This window comes from Salvelinus alpinus, chromosome 17 (genome assembly GCF_045679555.1).
Source record: "Salvelinus alpinus chromosome 17, SLU_Salpinus.1, whole genome shotgun sequence".
NCBI lineage: Eukaryota > Metazoa > Chordata > Actinopteri > Salmoniformes > Salmonidae > Salvelinus > Salvelinus alpinus.
The window spans coordinates 7591807-7612815 of NC_092102.1; the positions used below are offsets into that span (position 1 = coordinate 7591807).

Below are 21009 nucleotides of genomic sequence, written 5' to 3' on the forward strand. Positions count from 1 at the left end.
ATAAAACTCCCAGCTGCGCCTGAGTCGACTAGCGCCTTATGCTGAAGAGCGGGGAAAAACGCAGGGAAAAAAATAACCAAAAACATGTGACCAACAGGGAGCTCTGGGTGAGTCTTGTGCCTACTCACCTGGGGTGGCCGAGGAGTATTCCGCCTGCCATCCCGACTCCCAGATGGACTCCTCCAGCACCGATCCGAAGTGTGTCCTCTCCGGCCACAATAGGTGCAAGAGAAGCCACCTCCTCCGGTCCCCCTAGATGCAGCTCCTCCCAACTCCATCGGAGTTGGAGCGGGAGGGCTGGGAGGTGGAACTGACAGGACCCCCTCTGAACGCCCGCGGGCAGCTAGCTGGTTGTCCAGTCGTATTGACATGTCAATCAGCTCATCGAGGGAGAGTGTATTGTCCCGACAAGCTAGCTCCCGACGGACGTCCTCCCGAAGGCTACATCGGTAATGGTCCATCAGGGCCCTGTCATTCCACCCCGCACCAGCAGCCAAGGTCCGGAACTCCAATGCGAAGTCTTGCGCACTCCTCGTCTCCTGTCTGAGGTGGAACAGTCGCTCACCCACCGCACGGCCCTCCTGAGGATGGTCAAATACGGCCCGAAAGCGGCGGGTGAACTCTGGGTAGTGGTCTCGAACCGAGTCTGGACCGTTCCAGACCGCGTTAGCCCATTCCAGGGCTCTACCCGTCAGACAGGAGATGAGGAGGCTAACACTCTCCTCTCCCGAGGGAGTCGGATGAACAGTAGCCAAGTAAAGATCCAACTGGAGCAAAAACCCCTGACACCCAGCCACCGCTCCGTCGTACTCCCTCGGGAGCGCGAGACGCAACGCGCCGGAACCAGACGCCGACGTGGAAGGAGTAGGTTGCGACGTCCGTGAAGGAGCTGGGGTAGTCGTCGGGAAACCACTCCTCTCCCATCGCTCCATTCTCTCCATCATCATGTCCATTGCCGACCCAATCCTATGGAGTACGGCGGTGTGATGGAGGACACGCTCCTCCATCGATGGAAGAGGGGTGGTTGCTGCTTCTGCTGACTCCATGTAAAGGTGCGGGCTTCTGTTACACTTCCAATGGTAAGATGAAGGAGTCAGGTGCAGAGAGCAGGGAGTTCCGAGCAAGTGGAATTTATTATTTCAACCAGGAATAATCAAATGAGAAGGCTACGCCACACAACAAAGGGCGCGTCAAAATACAGTCCAACATATAAAGGACAGAATCCACTATCTAAATCATCACCACCAAAAAACAGAATAACAAGCCTGCACAAAACCCAGCGGGCTTACTTCCCTTAAATAACCAACCCACAAAACTAAACTCAAAACAGGTGCACCCAATCAGCCCAAACTAACAGAAACAAAAGGAAAAGAAATCGATGGCAGCTAGTAGGCCGGTGACGACGAGCGCCGAGCGCCGCCCGAACAGGAAGAGGCACCATCTTCGGCGGGACTCGTGACAGAAACACTTTTCAATTAGAAAAGAAATCCACTTTTTTTTTTTTTTTAAAGGACTTGACCAAAAAAAAAAAAAAAAAATTGTTATAAATAAAAACGACTTACACCACCACAGAAGCTTCGCTACTCGCCATCTTCCAAGTTGTTTTGTTTTGTTTACTTGGACATCTAGCTTTCAAAAGTCGCAGCCCCTCTTTGGAACGCATTGTGCACATCCCCATATCTAATTGATCAGCTGTTGTCAAAGCCGAAATGATTATGACATCTGGGTATTTAAAGTGTTGCATCCCCGGGTAATGGAAGCGGGTTATTTTTAGTTATTGTAAAGAGAAACTCGACAGTAAAAAAGCATTAACATCACAAAGAGGTTTATTTCCAAGATGGCAGTAGGTACTACATAGCAGGTTCCAAGCCGAGTCCATCTGCACCCGCTCAAAGGAAACACAATTGAATACCTTGGCCGCCAACCAATGAGGCCTGCCAATAAAACTATGCGCATCCAATCAGATACATATTTCCAATATCACGTACTGAACACGTGCATACCATTTTAACCAGGTGTGCATAATAACATGCTGCTTATCTCTCAAACACTACATCAAGTATATTTCATTTTCTAAATGTCACATACTATAAAACTTTATTTCTTGTGTACTCAAACGGCCTACGATTTAGGACGCAAGTATGAGTATTCGGACACAACATAGTCTCACACACACACACCTCCCCCCACACATCCAGCAAGTCCCCCACTCCTGTAAGCAGTGTGCTGGAGGCTACGGCTGTGCCATTTGATATCAATGTTCTCCCCGTGATTCAACAGCAACCAGATGAATGGGACCACATGTGATAAGCCTAGAGGAGAGAGGGAGGAGGGAGAGAGAGATGGAGGGAGAGATGGAGGGAGACAGTGCGGAGTATTACAGGCTTCTTAATGTGCCCTAAGCCACTGCAGCCCATTCCATCACGCAGAGCAGGAGTTAATTCATATGACAGGGGGTTTCAGTCACTTGGCGGCACGGAGAAGCTTGGTCTCGCCTCTATTTCAGATTATGAAATGCACTTACGGCGGGTCACAGAGTGAGGGATGGCAGGGGGGGGGGGGGGGGGTCGCCCACGCTCTGGTTTCCATCACAGATGACATCTACAGGCGCTGGCACCCGCTACCGAGTAGAGAGACTAGCTCTACCGGGGCAAATGACCTTATCACTGAGTCACACACTCAAACGTACCCACTTACAGAGATGCATGGATACATATACACACACACACACACATATATTCACACACACACACACACACACACAAACGTACCCACTTACAGAGATGCATGGATACATATATCCACACACACACACACACACACACACACACACACACACACACACACACACACACACACACACACACACACACACACACACACACACACACACACACACACATGCAAACACACACACACACACACACGTACCCACTTACAGAGATGCATGGATACACACACACACACACAAACGTACCCACTTACAGAGATGCGTGGATACACACACACACACACAAACGTACCCACTTACAGAGATGCATGGATACACACACACACAAACGTACCCACTTGCAGAGATGCATGGATACACACACACACACACACACACACACACACACACACACACACACACACACACACACACACACACACACACACACACACACACACACACACACACACACACTTACAGAGATGCATGGATACACACACACACACACACACACACACACACACACACACACACACACAAACATACCCACTTACAGAGATGCATGGATACACACACACACACACACACACACACACACACACATGCACACACACACAAACGTACCCACTTACAGAGATGCATGGATACATACACACACACACACACACACACACACACACACACACACACACACACACACACACACACACACACACACACACACACACACACACACACACACACACACACACACACTTACAGAGATGCATGGTAACGTACCTCAGTTAATTATTGAATTTCAAGCACAGATTCAACTACAAACCTTTCCTAAAGCCTGATAAAGAAGGGCAGCACACATGAAGAAAAAAAAACTATAGTATACTATAGAAGTATTACTATATGTAGATACTATATTATTCACTGTAGTGTTTTTGCGCAGTGGTTGTGCAGAAAAAATATATAGAAAAAAGCTGTCATTAAGGAAAGCGGTGGTTATTTGAAGTATCTCAAATGTAAAATATATTTTGATTTGTTTGACACTTTTTTGGATTCTACATGATTCCATATGTGTTATGTAGAAAATAGTCAATAAAGAAAAACCTTTGAGTAGGTGTTCTAAAACCTTTGACCGGTAATGAGTGAATACTGTAGTATTTACTGCAGTGTTTTTGCAGACATTACTGTAATATACTTTAGTATTTACCAGGGGTGAAAGTAAGATGGTAAGGTCCAGTACGGCGTCCCGGCAAAATAAATTGTGGGGGTAAGCTGTACCGGTAAAACACAAGCCTATTACAATAATCAGAACAAAATATCAAGAAAAGTGTAGGCTATTACACCCTTATTTATCATTCCCACATGTCAGAGGCATGAAAAATTAGCAAATTAACTTGAAAACAGGTGGTATAGTCTACGTTCCAAAATGTGATATGGTTCGAGGAGAACACAGACATTTTGCAAAGGCAGAGATGAGTGACAGGCTCAAAATGGCCAGAAACAAAGGACTTTCTTCTGAAACTCGTCAGTCTATTCTTGGTCTGATAAATGAAGGCTATTCCATGGGAGAAATAGCCAAGAAACTGAAGATCTGGTACAACACTGTGTACTACTCCCTTCACAGAACAGCGCAAATTGGCTCTAACCAGAATAGAAAGAGGAGTGGGAGGCCCCGGTGCCAAACTGAGCAAGAGGACAAGTACATTTACTGCCTAGAAGGCCAGCATCCTGGAGTCGCCTTTTCACTGTTGATGTTGAGACTGGTGTTTTGCTGGTACTATTTAATGAAGCTGCCAGTTGAGGACTTGAGGTCTGTTTCTCAAACTAATGTACTTGTCCTCTTGCTCAGTTGTGCACCGGGGCCTCCCACTCTTTCTATTCTGGTTCGAGCCAGTTTGCGCTGAGCAAGAGCCACATAATAAAATAATAAAATAAAATGTGTATCATTCTCTATTTCTTTGAAAAACTTTACTTGCTATTCTGGCAGTTGGCATATCCAACAGTCTATTCCAAAGTCTGCCAAACACGCATTCCATCTCACCTCACAGGGTTCCCAGCCCATGTCCCCAGTTATTGCAAAAATAGGTGCAAACTTGTGGACACCTAAAGAGTAACGTACTGCTCTGTTATGAACATGTTCGTTTTTAAAATACAGTACCTCGTAGCACCCCACACTCCTGCTCATTAGTCCAGAACAGGACACACGCATGTCTGATACAGTTTGTAATGAGTGGCATAACCTATATCTTTGAGTGTTTTTGTTTGTCCTATAACTCCCCCATGAGCTCTACTTGCTGAGTCGGGAATTGTTTGGGCCATCTCATCGAGGAAACCTACTGGACAAATACTAAAAGCACAAATTGTCCATAACCTGTAAGAAGTTGGGACTGGGATCTGAACAGCTATGTTCAGCACTACTGCTATTCTCTACAACATGTAGGGAACATCAATATATGGTCTATACTTGGTATGTAGGTTTCTCACTCATGGATGGCAAAAATTGGGATTTTGGGGAGTCACTGGATTTATTTTGGGGTGATTTGTGAATGAAAATAAGAGTATGTTCTCATAGCCTACAGGTAAATCCCTTTGAATTCAATCACTTTTTGACATCATCCCTTTTGTTTTAAACAAACCTTTCCATACGTGTTTGCCCATGGAAGAAGTGGTCAGAAAGTTACTTTTTGGACCTGAATATCAGAATATTATGGTGCTTATTATGATAATGGTGCTCAAAGTTGACCATTTGCATACCCCACACTACCATGAGACATCCATGTCTTCATCACTGGATAATAAGACAGCTGAAATAAAAGATCCCTGAAATGTTCCATTTGCACAAAAAGGTTATTTCTCTCAAATGTTATGCATACATTTGTTTACATCCAAGTTAGTGAGCATTTCTCCTTTGCCAAGATAATGCATCCACCTGACAGGCATATCAAGAAGCTGATTAAACAGCATTATCATTACACAGATGCACCTTGTGCTGGGGACAATAAAAGGTGACGCTTAAATGTGCAGTTTTGTCACACAACACAATGCCACAGATTCCTCAAGTGTTGAGGGAGCGTGCAATTGGCATGCTGACTGAAGGAATGTCCACCAGAGCGGTTGTCAGAGAATTCAATGTTCATTTCTCTACCATAAGCCGCATCCAACGTCATTTTTGAGAATTTGGCATTAGGTCTAACCGGCCTCGCAACCGCAGACCACGTGTATGGCGTTGTGTGGTCGAGCGGTTTGCTGATGTCAACATTGTGAACAGAATGCCCCATGGTGGCGGTGGGGTTATGGTATGGGCAGTTATTTTTTTTAAACGTGTAGGCTTCGATTTTTTCTTATTCTCATGTGTTGTAGCATGTACATCATCTGAGGTTTTTGTGTTTTGCCACCATCGGTTGAGACACAACATGTTGTTGAATGCAGTGTGTGTCATTTCAATCATAGAAATATAATTCATAGAATGGACCTATCCCTGCAAATTAGCTGGTACACCATTGAAATTGTAACTTCTAATTACTGCCACAAAGATGGCCATCGGTCCATCCATTGTTCAATGTCAATTTAAATGTTAATGTCTATCTATTATCTATATTTCTGTGATTTCAACAGGTTTCCTATAGGGGATTGACAGTTTATTTTAAAACAACAGATATTCCCATTCAAGTCAACATTCTCTGATGTCTAGACCTCCAACCATCTTAGTCAAAAACATCAGATGATGTAAAATAGGATCACGCTACAACATATGCAAATATGAAAAACATCTGTTAATTTCAAGAAATTATAAAATAGTTTGACAACACTGTTTGTAAGCTTTAAATAATCCAGTGATGAAGACATGGATATCTCATGGTATTGAACGGTATGCAAAAGGGATCAACTTTGAGTACTTTTATCTCTTGAATGTTTTGGCATTCAGGTCCAAAAAGTCACTTTAAGTGCACTTCTACCATGGGCAAATATGTACGGAAGGTTTTGTTCAAATCAAAAGGAGTGTTGTCAAAAAGTGATTAAATTCAAAGGGATTTACCCCTACTCATAACGCCCAAGAGCATGCTGGGGCCATTCACTCTCTTTGGTTTTTGGTCATCAATGCTTGTTTCTGAAAAGTAGTCTAAACCCAGATTGTGGATTGCAATACACTACTTTTCTTAGGCATTTTTGTGATTAAGTAATTTGGGTAAACTAACCCTTTAAAATGCAGGAAGGAGCGCCTTTCGTGGAATAAAATGATTCAAAAAAGACTATGGAAGGAAAAGACGAGGACAATTACTGATAATATTTACACTTTCCACCCACACTCTCCCTAACATCAAGAATTTGAAACTCCAATGCACTCCACATAGAAAATCACTACAAACTTAACCGCAAGGGAGGCAAACCGTTGATGCAAAATATAATTCCTATTCAGGGAGCTGTAAAATATGGGCCTTGATTGATTTTGCTGTAAAAACATTTTCATTTTTCCATAAACATCCCCGTAGGTACAGTGGGGCAAAAAAGTATTTAGTCAGCCACCAATTGTGCAAGTTCTCCCACTTAAAAAGATGAGAGAGGCCTGTACAACCATGACAGACAAAATGAGAAGAAAAAAATCCAGAAAATCACATTGTAGGATTTTTAATGAATTTATTTGCAAATTATGGTGGAAAATAAGTATTTGGTCACCTACAAACAAGCAAGATTTCTGGCTCTCACAGACCTGTAACTTCTTCTTTAAGAGGCTCCTCTGTCCTCCACTCGTTACCTGTATTAATGGCACCTGTTTGAACTTGTTATCAGTATAAAAGACACCTGTCCACAACCTCAAACAGTCACACTCCAAACTCCACTATGGCCAAGACCAAAGAGCTGTCAAAGGACACCAGAAACAAAATTGTAGACCTGCACCAGGCTGGGAAGACTGAATCTGCAATAGGTAAGCAGCTTGGTTTGAAGAAATCAACTGTGGGAGCAATTATTTGGAAATGGAAGACATACAAGACCACTGATAATCTCCCTCGATCTGGGGCTACACGCAAGATCTCACCCCGTGGGGTCAAAATGATCACAAGAACGGTGAGCAAAAATCCCAGAACCACACGGGGGGACCTAGTGAATGACCTGCAGAGAGCTGGGACCAAAGTAACAAAGCCTACCATCAGTAACACACTACGCCGCCAGGGACTCAAATCCTGCAGTGCCAGACATGTCCCCCTGCTTAAGCCAGTACATGTCCAGGCCCGTCTGAAGTTTGCTAGAGAGCATTTGGATGATCCAGAAGAAGATTGGGAGAATGTCATATGGTCAGATGAAACCAAAATATAACTTTTTGGTAAAAACTCAACTCGTCGTGTTTGGAGGACAAAGAATGCTGAGTTGCATCCAAAGAACACCATACCTACTGTGAAGCATGGGGGTGGAAACATCATGCTTTGGGGCTGTTTTTCTGCAAAGGGACCAGGACGACTGATCCGTGTAAAGGACAGAATGAATGGGGCCATGTATCGTGAGATTTTGAGTGAAAACCTCCTTCCTTCAGCAAGGGCATTGAAGATGAAACGTGGCTGGGTCTTTCAGCATGACAATGATCCCAAACACACCGCCCGGGCAACGAAGGAGTGGCTTCGTAAGAAGCATTTCAATGTCCTGGAGTGGCCTAGCCAGTCTCCAGATCTCAACCCCATAGAAAATCTTTGGAGGGAGTTGAAAGTCCGTGTTGCCCAGCAACAACCCCAAAACATCACTGCTCTAGAGGAGATCTGCATGGAGGAATGGGCAAAAATACCAATAGTGTGTGAAAACCTTGTGAAGACTTACAGAAAACGTTTGACCTCTGTCATTGCCAACAAAGGGTATATAACAAAGTATTGAGAAAAACTTTTGTTATTGACCAAATACTTATTTTCCACCATCATTTGCAAATAAATTCATTAAAAATCCTACAATGTGATTTTCTGGATTTGTTTTCTTCCATTTTGTCTGTCATAGTTGAAGTGTACCTATGATGACAATTACAGGCCTCTCTCATCTTTTTAAGTGGGAGAACATGCACAATTGGTGGCTGACTAAATACTTTTTTGCCCCACTGTATATGACTTCAAACAGGAGTAGTGGTTTACTTGCAATTTTTTATCAAAATCGTCCTCACTGACTTGTCACCACTGAACTGAGCTGCCGGAGAGGACTGAAATCTTTCTATAAACTTTACAAAGCATTCTCCATTAAGCTGGTAGCTTCAAATGGACATAGTAGGCTACAGCACACAGCTAACGTGACAAACTTACCATCCCATCATCACAACCTTACGATGCCGATATAGTCAGAACAACAACTACCTCCACCTCATAAATCAGAGAACATCTCTCTATCTCCACCCTGTCCTCGAACCCACGTCCAAAACAAAGGTGCTGAGGGTTAACAAAATGAAGAGAGTGGAGCTGCTGGTCCAACTGAACAACTGGAGGAATTGGCTCCGGTGAGGGAAATACAGAAATCTCCGAATGTATCGTTGAATAAATTGGCGAGCGTAGAGAGAGGCATGACAGGCAATCCATTAGTGTGGGGCTGGGGCCCAATGGTGTGAGCCGGACAGGCTACTGCATTTTGATTTCCTGTCGCTGCCGCTGTGACGGATGGCGCCGCTATAGAGGGGAGGCGATGCAGCCAGTCGTGGCAGGATTCATGACCGGCCCGGCACCCAAGACCCAATACCTCTTGTCGTGGAAAATCAGTACTGAGAGAGACTCGGCCTTGGTCATTTCTTCAAACAATCATCTTTATTTAATATTGATAAATTATTGCAATAATGAGACCGTCAGCCCTCCAGTCTTGACTGACTGTTAGGCTGAGAGTCTAGCCTTTACAGACGACGCACAGTTTTTATATAGCTGATAGCAAGATTGCTTCGTCAGTGATTTCTAACCTTCCCATAAGCCACCTTGGTTATCTACACAGGACGGTCTTAGTTTCCCAGATGCCAGGAAGATGAGACAATGAGGCTTTGTTCTTAATTCTTCCAGGCTCTCTCTATCTCGAGTCACACACACCACATCTTGTCTATAGAATGCTATCTTTTAGGTTTTCATTTTCACACCAACACAAGTCAATTGTCAGCTTCAAGCTATCTCTAGTAGAACCCACGTCCTCAACACCCAGACTGGCTGCAGGGTGCTAGAGTGGAGACCATAAAACACAGCATTAGCAGGATGAAATATCTTACTGTTCGTTAAGTAAATAATTGTTGCATATTCAACAAATAAGGTGAATACATCATTTTTCCCTCACATTCTCTTTGTTAGGCAACTGGGGGCTTCCAGGGGCCTCCGGGGGAGTTGGAGATGGGCCCTAGGAGCACTGAGTAGCTGTGTAAGGTCAGGTGTGGTTGAGATACAGTATACTGTATATATAAAAGTATGTGGACAATCTTTCAAATTAGTGGATTCTGATATTTCAGCCACACCCATTGCTGACAGATGTATAAAATCGAGCACCCATCCATGCAATCTCCATAGACAAACATTGGCAGTAGAATGGCCTTTCTGAAGAGCTCAGTGACTTTCAACGTGTCACCATCATAGGATGCCACCTGTCCAACAAGTCAGTTCGTCAAATTTCTAGAGCTGCCCCGTTCTGTATAGTGTTGTTAAATGTTGTTATTGTGAAGTTATCTAGGAGCAACAACGGCTCAACTGCGAAGTGGTAGGCCACACAAGCTCACAGAATGGGACTGCCATGTGCTAAGGTGGGTGGCACATAAAAATTGTCTGTCCTCGGTTGCAACACTCACTACCGGGTTCCAAACTGCCTCTGGAAGCAACGTCAGCACAATAACTGTTTGTCGGGAGCTTCAAGAAATGGGTTTCGATGGCCGAGCAACCGCACACAAGTCTAAGATCACCATGCGCAATGCGAAGCTTCAGCTGGATTGGTGTAAAGCTCGCCGCCATTGGAGTCTGGAGCAGTGGAAATACGGCCTCTGGAGTGATGAATCACGCTTCACAATCTGGCAGTACGAAGGACTAATCTGGGTTTGGTGGATGCCAGGAAAATGCTACCTGCCCGAATGCATAGCGCCAACTGTAAAGTTTGGTGGAGGAGGAATAATGGATTTTTTACATGGTTCGGGCTAGGCCCCTTAGTTCCAGTGAAGGGAAATCTTAACGCTACAGCATGACATTCTAGACGATTCTGTGCTTCCAACTTTGTGGCAACCGTTTGGGGAAGGTCCTTTCCTGTTTCAGCATGACAATGCACAAAGGAGGTCCATACAGAAATGGCTTGTCGAGATCGGTGTGGAAGAACTTGGCCTGCACAGAGCCCTGACCTCAAACCCATCAAACAACTTTGGGATGAATTGGAACACAGCTGCAGGCCAGGCCTAATTTCCCAACATCAGTACCCGACCTCACTAATGCTCTTGTGGCTGAATGGAAGCATGTCCCAGCAGCAATGTTTCAACATGTGGTGGAAAGTCTTCCCAAAAGGGTGGAGGCTGTTATAGCAGCAAAGGGGGTACCAACTCCATATTAATGCTCATGATTTTGGAATGAGATGTTAACGAGCAGGTGTCCACACACTTTTGGTCATGTAGTGTTTGTGCACATTCGTACAATAGGGAAGTGGAGGTGAATTTATGTCCACACTATCTAAGAGGTATCTGACTTGAGTGATGGGACAGTTCAGAAGACTTCAAATGCTGGAGGAGAGCCCAATCCCAAATCAAATCGACCCCTATACTAGCCTCTATGGACGTGTGACGATCTGAGAGGATTGGACAGGTGTAAGCGATATGGATAGAATTCTAGTCAATCAGAGGGCAAGTAGGAGCTACTTAGACTGGCTGACATTAAACTCTAAGTCTTCCTGACTTCGGAGTCCAGAAAAGCTCCTTGATGTTGTTGGCATAATGCATCGATAATGAAGGGGGCTCGGCCTTTTTACTGATTGGTTCTCCTCTGTGTCTTTCTCATTCAAACACCCACATGGACAAGCACACACAGCCCCAAGCGCCTCCCCCTTCCAATACAACTGTTGGATTTTCTAACAACGAGAGGTCTCAACTAGAGGTTGACCAATTATGAATTATCAATGCCGATACCGATACCGATGATTGGAGGACTAAAAAATAGCCGATACTGATTAATCGGCCAATTTTTATATATATATTTGTAACAATGACAATTACAACAATACTGAATGAACACTTATTTTAACTTAATATAATACATAAATAGAATCAATTTAGTCTCAAATAAATAATGAAACATGTTCAATTTGGTTTAAATAATGCAAAAACAAAGTGTTGGAGAAGAAAGTAAAAGTGCATGTGCCATGTAAAAAAGCTAACGTTTAAGTTCCTTGCTCAGAACATGAGAACATATGAAAGCTGGTGGTTCCTTTTAACATGAGTCTTCAATATTCCCAGGTAAGATGTTTTAGGTTGTAGTTATTATAGGACTATTTCTCTCTATACCATTTGTATTTCATATACCTTTGACTATTGGATGTTCTAATAGGTACTTTAGTATTGCCAGACTAATCTCGGGAGTTGATAGGCTTGAAGTCATAAACAGCGCAATGCTTGAAGCACAGCGAAGAGCTGCTGGTAAATGCACGAAAGTGCAATTTGAATGAATGCTTACGAGCCTGCTGCTGCTTACAACCGCTCAGTCAGACTGCTCTATCAAATCATAGACTTAATTATAATATAATAACACACAAAAATATGAGCCTTAGGTCATTAATTATGGCTGTAATCCCATTAACGGGATCGATATGACAACAGCCAGTGAAAGTGCAGGGTGCCAAATTCAAACAACAGAAATCTCATAATTAAAATTCCTCAAGCATACAAGTATTTCACACCATTTTAAAGATACACTTCTTGTTAATCCCACCACAGTATCCGATTTCAAAAAGGCTTTACAGCGAAAGCACCACAAATGATTATGTTAGGTCACCGCAAAATCACAGAAAAACACAGCCATTTTTCCAGCCAAAGACAGGAGTCACAAAAAGCAGATAGAGATAAAATGAATCACTAACCTTTGATGATCTTCATCAGATGACACTCATAGGACTTCATGTTACACAATACATATATGTTTTGTTCGATAAAGTTCATATTTATATCCAAAAACCTCAGTTTACATTGGCGCCATGTTCAGAAATGCCTCCAAAATATCCTGAGAAATTGCAGAGAGCCACATCAAATAACAGAAATACTTATCATACACTTTGATGAAAGATACATATTTTACATAGAATTAAAGATACACTTGTTCTTAATGCAACCGCTGTGTCAGATTTCAAAAAAGTTTTACAGCAAAAGCACAATATTCAATAATCTGAGAACAGTGCTCAGCCACAAAAGGAAGCCATACAGTTACCCGCCAAATTGTGGAATCAACAAAAGTCATAAATAGCATTATAAATCTTCACTTACCTTTGCTGATCTTCGTCGGAATGCACTCCCAGGACTCCCACAAGAAATGTTCGTTTTGTTCGGTAATGTCCATCATTTATGTCCAAATAGCTATTTTTGTTAGCGTGTTTGGTAAACAAATCCAAAGTCAGGAAGCGCGTTCACTAAAAGCAGATGAAATGTCAAAAAGTTCCGTAACAGTCAGTAGAAACATGTCAAACGATATATTGAATCAATCTTTAGGATGTTTTTAACATAAATCTTCAATAATGTTCCAACCGGAGAATTCCATCTGCGATGGAACAGAGCTCCCTCTCATGTGAACGCGCATGGTCAGAGCATGGTCAGCTCATGGTAGACCTTACTCATTCCCGTCTCCTTCGCCCCCACTTCACAGTAGAAGCATCAGACAAGCTTCTACAGACTGTTGACATCTAGTGGAAGCCGTAGGAAGTGCAAACTGACCCATATCCCACTGTGTATTCGATAGGCGATGAGTTGAAAACCTACAAACCTCAGATTTCCCACTTCCTGGTTGGATTTTTTTCTCAGGTTTTTGCCTGCCATATGAGTTCTGTTATACTCACAGACATCATTCAAACAGTTTTAGAAACGTCAGAGTGTTTTCTATCCAATACTAATAATAATATGCATATATTAGCAACTGGGACTGAGGAGCAGGCAGTTTACTCTGGGCACCTCTGGGCACCTTTTCATCCAAGCTACTCAATACTGCCCCTGCAGCCATAAGAAGTTTAATATGGTCAAATCCGGAAATTATCATTTCGAAAACAAAACGTTTATTCTTTCAGTGAAATACGGAACCGTTCCGTATTTTATCTAACGAGTGGCATCCATAAGTCTAAATATTGCTGTTACATTGCACAACATTCAATGTTATGTCATAATTATGTCAAATTCTGGCAAATTAATTACAGTCTTTGTTAGGAAGAAATGGACTTCACACAGTTCTCAACGAGCCAGGCGGCCCAAACTGCTGCATATACCCTGACTCTGCTTGCACAGAACGCAAGAAAAGTGACACAATTTTCCTAGTTAAAAGAAATTAATGTTAGCAGACAATATTAACTAAATATGCAGGTTTAAAAATATATACTTGTGTATTGATTTTAAGAAAGGCATTGATGTTTATGGTTAGGTACACATTGGTGCAACGACAGTGGTTTTTTCGTGATTGCGCTTGTTAAATCACCCGTTTGGCGAAGTAGGCTGTGATTCAATGACAAATTAACAGGCACTGCATTGGTTATATGCAACGCAGGACAAGCTAGATGAACTAGTAATATCATCAACCATGTGTAGTTAACTAGTGATTATGTTAAGATTGATTGTTTTTTATAAGATAAGTTTAATGCTAGCTAGCACCTTACCTTGGCTCCTTGCTGCACTCGCATAACAGGTAGTCAGCCTGCCACGCAGTCTCCTTGTGGAGTGCAATGTAATTGGCCATAATCGGTGTCCAAAAATGCCGATTACCGATTGTTATGATAACTTGAAATCGGCCCTAATTAATCGGCCATTCCGATTAATCGGTCGACCTCTAGTCTCAGCCCCCCAGGATTTTGTTTTTTGGAGAACCAATCAAAGTTCAAGTTTTTCAAGCATCCGCCAGTTTTTGTGGGAATATTGCACCAACAAACGGACTCCTGTCCAGACCAGTGTCACGGCTCTCCCTCGCTGTGTACCACGTGAGCCAGGCTAGGAGCTACTACCATATCATATCTAATCCTTTCAGATCTCCACAAGTGCATAGGAGGTAGGAGCAAGTGGTCGATTTGGGATCGAAGGAAAGAGAAGTCAGTGGGGATAAAATGTTTGTCTACCATTATTCAAAACAATGTTTACAAAAGATCAACATGGCTGCCCAAGGATGTCCTCATCTTTGTGACTATGGATCCTTCTTGTTTGGTTGAGAATAGAATTCTAGTAATTTATCCCAAAGCTGAACTACTGTCGGCTACATAGAGAAAAGGTCAAGTTGCAGGTTTGATCAGCATCGTAGGGCAGGTCATAGTATTCCATAGTATTCCATAGTTCAGGGCTTTATAGAGTCTGAATAAAGTACATAGATTATTTGTGAAGGATCTACAGTGAGGGAAAAAAGTATTTGATCCCCTGCTGATTTTGTTCGTTTGCCCACTGACAATGAAATGATCAGTCTGTAATTTTAATGGTAGGTTTATTTGAACAGTGAGAGACAGAATATCAACAAAAAAATCCAGAAAAACGGTTGTCAAAAATGTTATAAATTGATTTGCATTTTAATGAGGGAAATAAGTATTTGACCCCTCTGCAAAACATGACTTAGTACTTGGTGGCAAAACCCTTGTTGGCAATCACAGAGGTCAGATGTTTCTTGTAGTTGGCCACCAGGTTTGCACACATCTCAGGAGGGATTTTGTCCCACTCCTCTTTGCAGATCTTCTTCAAGTCATTAAGGTTTCGAGGCTGACGTTTGGCAACTCGAACCTTCAGCTCCCTCCACAGATTTTCTATGGGATTAAGGTCTGGAGACTGGCTAGGCCACTCCAGGACCTTAATGTGCTTTTTCTTGAGCCACTCCTTTGTTGCCTTGGCCGTGTGTTTTGGGTCATTGTCATGCTGGAATACCCATCCACGACCCATTTTCAATACCCTGGCTGAGGGAAGGAGGTTTTCACCCAAGATTTGACGGTACATGGCCCCGTCCATCGTCCCTTTGATGCTGTGAAGTTGTCCTGTCCCCTTAGCAGAAAAACACCCCCAAAGCATAATGTTTCCACCTCCATGTTTGACGGTGGGGATGGTTTCTTGGGGTCATAGGCAGCATTCCTCCTCCTCCAAACACGGCAAGTTGAGTTGATGCCAAAGAACTCCATTTTGGTCTCATCTGACCACAACACGTTCACCCAGTTGTCCTCTGAATCATTCAGATGTTCATTGGCAAACTTCAGACGGGCATGTATATGTGCTTTCTTGAGCAGGGGGACCTTGCGGGCGCTGCAGGATTTCAGTCCTTCACGGCGTAGTGTGTTACCAATTGTTTTCTTGGTGACTATGGTCCCAGCTGCCTTGAGATCATTGACAAGATCCTCCTGTGTAGTTCTGGGCTGATTCCTCACCATTCTCATGATCATTGCAACTCCACGAGGTGAGATCTTACATGGAGCCCCAGGCCAAGGGAGTTTGACAGTTCTTTTGTGTTTCTTCCAATTGCGAATAATCGCACCAACTGTTGTCACCTACTCACCAAACTGCTTGGCAATGGTCTTGTAGCCCATTCCAGCCTTGTGTAGATCTACAATCTTGTCCCTGACATCCTTGGAGAGCTCTTTGGTCTTGGCCATGGTGGAGAGTTTGGAATCTGATTGATTGATTGCTTCTGTGGATAGGTGTCTTTTATACAGGTAAGAAACTGAGATTAGGAGCACTCCCTTTAAGAGTGTGCTCCTAATCTCAGCTCGTTACCTGTATGAAAGACACCTGGGAGCCAGAAATCTTTCTGATTGAGAGGGGGTCAAATACTTATTTCCCTCATTAAAATGCAAATCAATTTATAACATTTTTGACATGCGTTTTTCTGGATATTTTTGTTGTTATTCTGTCTCTCACTGTTCAAATAAACCTACCATTAAAATTATAGACTGATAATTTCTTTGTCAGTGGGCAAACGTACAAAATCAGCAGGGGATCAAATACTTTTTTCCCTCACTGTATGTAATGGTCTTGTGTGGTTTAGTTGGTAGAGCACGCTTGCAATGGCAAATGTTGTGTGTTCGACTACTGCTGGGGCCACCCATATGTAAAATGTAAGCACGCATGACTGTAAGTTGCTTTGGATAAAAGCATCTGCTACATGGCATAGATTATTAGAATAGTTTATATGCAGACTTTATGTAGGCATATACTTTATCAAGTCTTTAGACATTCCCTGGGGGCTTCATCTGTAGCCTTACAGCATGGGAGTGGGTTGTGAAAGATTAAACTCAATTGATCGGTTCGTTTCTACAGCCCGTAACAAGGTAATGAATAATAGGATTGTAACAGACTCAAACACAGCATCCTTTTGTCAATCCTTTCGGGTCAAAGAAATGAATAGGGATAAAATATTGTTGGTTTGAGAGACGAGGAGCCGAGGAGGACATAGTATGCATTTGCCTTGTGAACCAGAGAGAAGAAAATGAACACAATAGTAATAAGTGAATAACCAAGTTCCTAAGCGTTGGTGTCTTTCTCTGTTAGACATGACTATGGGGTTCCAAATCGTTGCCGAGGTAACGGAGAGAAACATGATTTTGCTTTCCATTCTGTGGACGAGTGAAGGTGTAATTGCACTAGCGCATACATAATTCAACACGGAAGGCTACTACTGTCATGGAATGGCAAGGAATGAATACAAACCCGTATGAAATCACAAGAAACATGATGAAGAATAATAGTGTAGGCTTAATAGCAAAATGAATAGGCTACATCATAGCCAGGGATAGTCCAAAGCATACATGACAGTAGTAGTGCTTCCCGTATTCATAATTTGAGTAGCCTAACAACAATTATAAACTGGGTAGTTTGGGTCCTGGATGCTGATTGGCTAAAAGCCATGGTATATCAGACAATATACCACGGGTATGATGCAAAATTACTTATTTACTGTTGTAATTGCGTTGGTAACTTGTTTAAAATAGCAATAAGCACCTCTAGGTTTGTGATACACTCTTAGAAAAAAGGTTCCAAAAGGGTTCTTCGGCTGTCCCCATAGGAGAACCCTTTTTGGTTCAAGGGAAATCCCTTTTTGGTTCCACGTAGAAACCTTTTGATGCAGAACCCTCCGTGGAAAGGGTCCTACATGGAACACAAAAGGATTTTACCTGGAACCAAAAAGGGTTCTTCAAAGGGTTCTACCTATGGGGACAGCCGAAGAACGCTTTTAGATTATAAATAGCACCTTTTTTTCCTAAGAGTTTATATGGCCAATATACCACGGCTAAGGGCTGAATCCAGGCACTAGCGTTGCATCTTGTGAAAGAACAGCCCTTAGCTGTGGTATATTGGCCATATACCACCTTGTCGGGTTTTACTGCTTAAACACAACCATACAAAAGGTCTACAATACCAACCCTAAGAGAGGGTAATTTTTATGTAAAAAGCAATAAACAAAGCAAAACAACATTATGTAATTATAATTATACACTGAGATAGCAGTATAGCAGTATCAAGACAATGATCCATTTGCATCTGTCCTATCTCCTTGCATGAATAAAAGCGTACAGTAAGTAGAGTAACCGTGGCATGCATCATGTAGGCTATGCACTTACCCTCTCTCAGGCGATGGGAGTAGATGACCCACAGGAGCAGCAGACAGCAGAGTGACGCTCCTCCACCTGCCGAGAGCCTCTTCATTCCCTTTCCCGACCGCAGCCCCGTCTCGACGTATCCCTCGTTATTCCCACTTTTAAGGTGGCGTTCAAATGGCTGAATACTTATTCATGTTGTGTTCTGATAGCCCGTCGCTGGCATCCATTTTGCGCGGTAAATTAGTGGAGGAAAATCCAAAAGATTATGATTGACAGGATCCCTTATTAAAAATGACACTTTTATCTTATCCTGTGACTGTCTGTCGATGATTTGTAGGGAGTGGAACACCGATAGAAGCGTCATAGCCCAAAATTGAATCAAAATTAGATGTCAATTTGGCAAGTTTCTAAACACATTCAAATTCAGGAGAATATTCTAATGAAACATCAGCGATATGAATTAGCCTACCATTAATCCCGGTGGAGGTTACAGGTTTATCCCATTAGGTTTATCCATCCACGGACTGTCGATGGAAAGATAAGCCATCTGCAAGACGCGGAGGCGAACACCAAGATCTCCGCAAGAATCGTAAGCAACTTTGCGCTTGAACGTGAATAGCCGACGAGGACGGAACCTGTACCCACTGACTGTTCCTTCAGCCCAATAAAAATAAAAGTTAGGTTATTGAAAATCAAAACAGGATATACATTTCTGCAAGGTAACTTGTGATGTGCAAGCGACTGCAATAAAAGACAACATATTAAGGCCGCTTATAAAATTGCGTTTTTGTTGGATTCGTTTTGTATTATACACTTACAAAACCTATTGCATTGGTCAGTTATTGGAATTATTTGGACAAGATTGATAATTAAAACTAGGCTATCGGTGTCTCCATCTCTATCAACTGGGCAAAGACATCAGTTCAACGTTTTGATTTACATTTGGTTGAGTTGTCAACTAACATGAATTCAACGTGAAATCAACAAAAAAGTTGATTACTTTTTGCAAATCCAATACATTTTCCAGGTTGATTCAACATCATCACATTTCAGTAGAGTCAGAGGAAGAAGGGGAGGACCATCCTCCTAAGGGAATAAAAATACAACATTTAAAAAGTTACCCTTTTTAGATTATTCCCCATTATTTCAATTTCTACTTTGCACATTCTTCCACTGAAAATCTTGCTATATTTTATTTACTTCGCCACCATGGCCTTTTTTTTGCCTTTACCTCCCTTATCTCACCTCATTTGCGCACATTGTATATAGACTCATTTTTCTACTGTATTATTGACTGTATGTTTGTTTTACTCCATGTGTCGAACTGCTTTGCTTTATCTTGGCCAGGTTGCAATTGTAAATGAGAACTTGTTCTCAACTTGCCTACCTGGTTAAATAAAGGTTAAATAAAAAAATAAAATAAAAGATAACCAAATAATTGATTAAAACACACTATTTTGCAAAGAGGTTTACAGTAGCCTCAACAGCACTCTGTAGGGTAGCACCATGGTGTAGCCGGAGGACAGCTAGCTTCTGTCCTCTGAGTACATTTACTTCAATACAAAATCTAGGAGGCTCATGGTTCTCACCCCCTTCCATAGACTTACACAGTAATTTTGACAACTTCGGGAGGACGTCCTCCGACCTATCAGAGCTCTTGCAGCATGAACTGTCCACCCAATCAAAGGATCAGAGAATGAATCTAATACTGAAAGCATAAGCTACAGCTAGCGGGCACTGCAGTGCATAAAATGTGGTGTGTAGTTGACTCAAAGAGAGAGAAAGAAAACAGTTGAACAGTTTTGGACAGATTCATTTCTTCCTAAATGAAGGAGAAGCAAGAGAGAAATAGAGAGACAGATTCTGTAATTTTTTTTTCACTTTCAGTTTCATTTAGCTAGCAAATGCAGCTAGCTAGTTTAGCCTACTGAAACACCCTGCTCAAACAGAGGGATGCTATGTTAGCTAGCTGTCTATGACTATCCAACACAACACTGGAACTCTTCCAAGTCAAGGTAAGCTTTTGGTGGTCATACGCACAACCTTAAAAACATAGATGCTGGGCTAATAAAGAATACTAGTATAGAACAAGAATGAGTAAAACCAAAAGCTTGTATAGAACAAGAAGGCCCGCACACTTGTTCTACACAAGCTTTTGGTTTTACTAATTTATTGCCACCGGGGGGCGGTGTAACTGCTTACTTACTACACTGTAACATTACTGCATGGTTGTGGGTTTCTAACGCGTTAGTTCTATTAGCTATGCTGACTATGACGTTAATGACCGATTCAGGAAACTAGGCATATGTCTTAAGTCACGACTTCACAGGAGAGCTGTTTTAAGTAAAACATATTTTTTTATCTAAATGTTTTTGGGCAGAAATGCTTTCTCGAACATGTGAACTTTCATGTGCTTTCATATCAAACGTGTATGCCATCTGTAAATATGAATAAAATTGTTAAATTATGAGCCTAGTTGGTTTATCAACAGAAAAAAAGAGTAAACTTCCCGCTAGCCATGATTGGCTGAGATAATGAGAGGGCTGGACATGCCGAGAGATGAGTTTGAATTGGTCTACCATATAGCCCGCGTCTGT

General features: G+C 42.4%; 1 protein-coding gene across 2 annotated transcripts in view; it reads right to left on the reverse strand.

Annotated features, from left to right (window-relative positions):
- Nucleotides 1–19023, reverse strand: part of LOC139542051 (chemokine-like protein TAFA-5) — a 53081-nt gene extending 34058 nt beyond the window's left edge. The window contains exon 1 of one of the 2 annotated variants that reach the window (XM_071347043.1): nucleotides 18434–19023. In XM_071347043.1, the coding sequence (XP_071203144.1) occupies nucleotides 18434–18518 (85 nt within the window). In that variant the 5' untranslated portion in view covers nucleotides 18519–19023. The remainder of the gene's footprint in view (nucleotides 1–18433) is intronic. The other variant, XM_071347042.1, reaches the window with a different exon arrangement.
- Between the last annotated feature and the right edge of the window lie 1986 nt (nucleotides 19024–21009).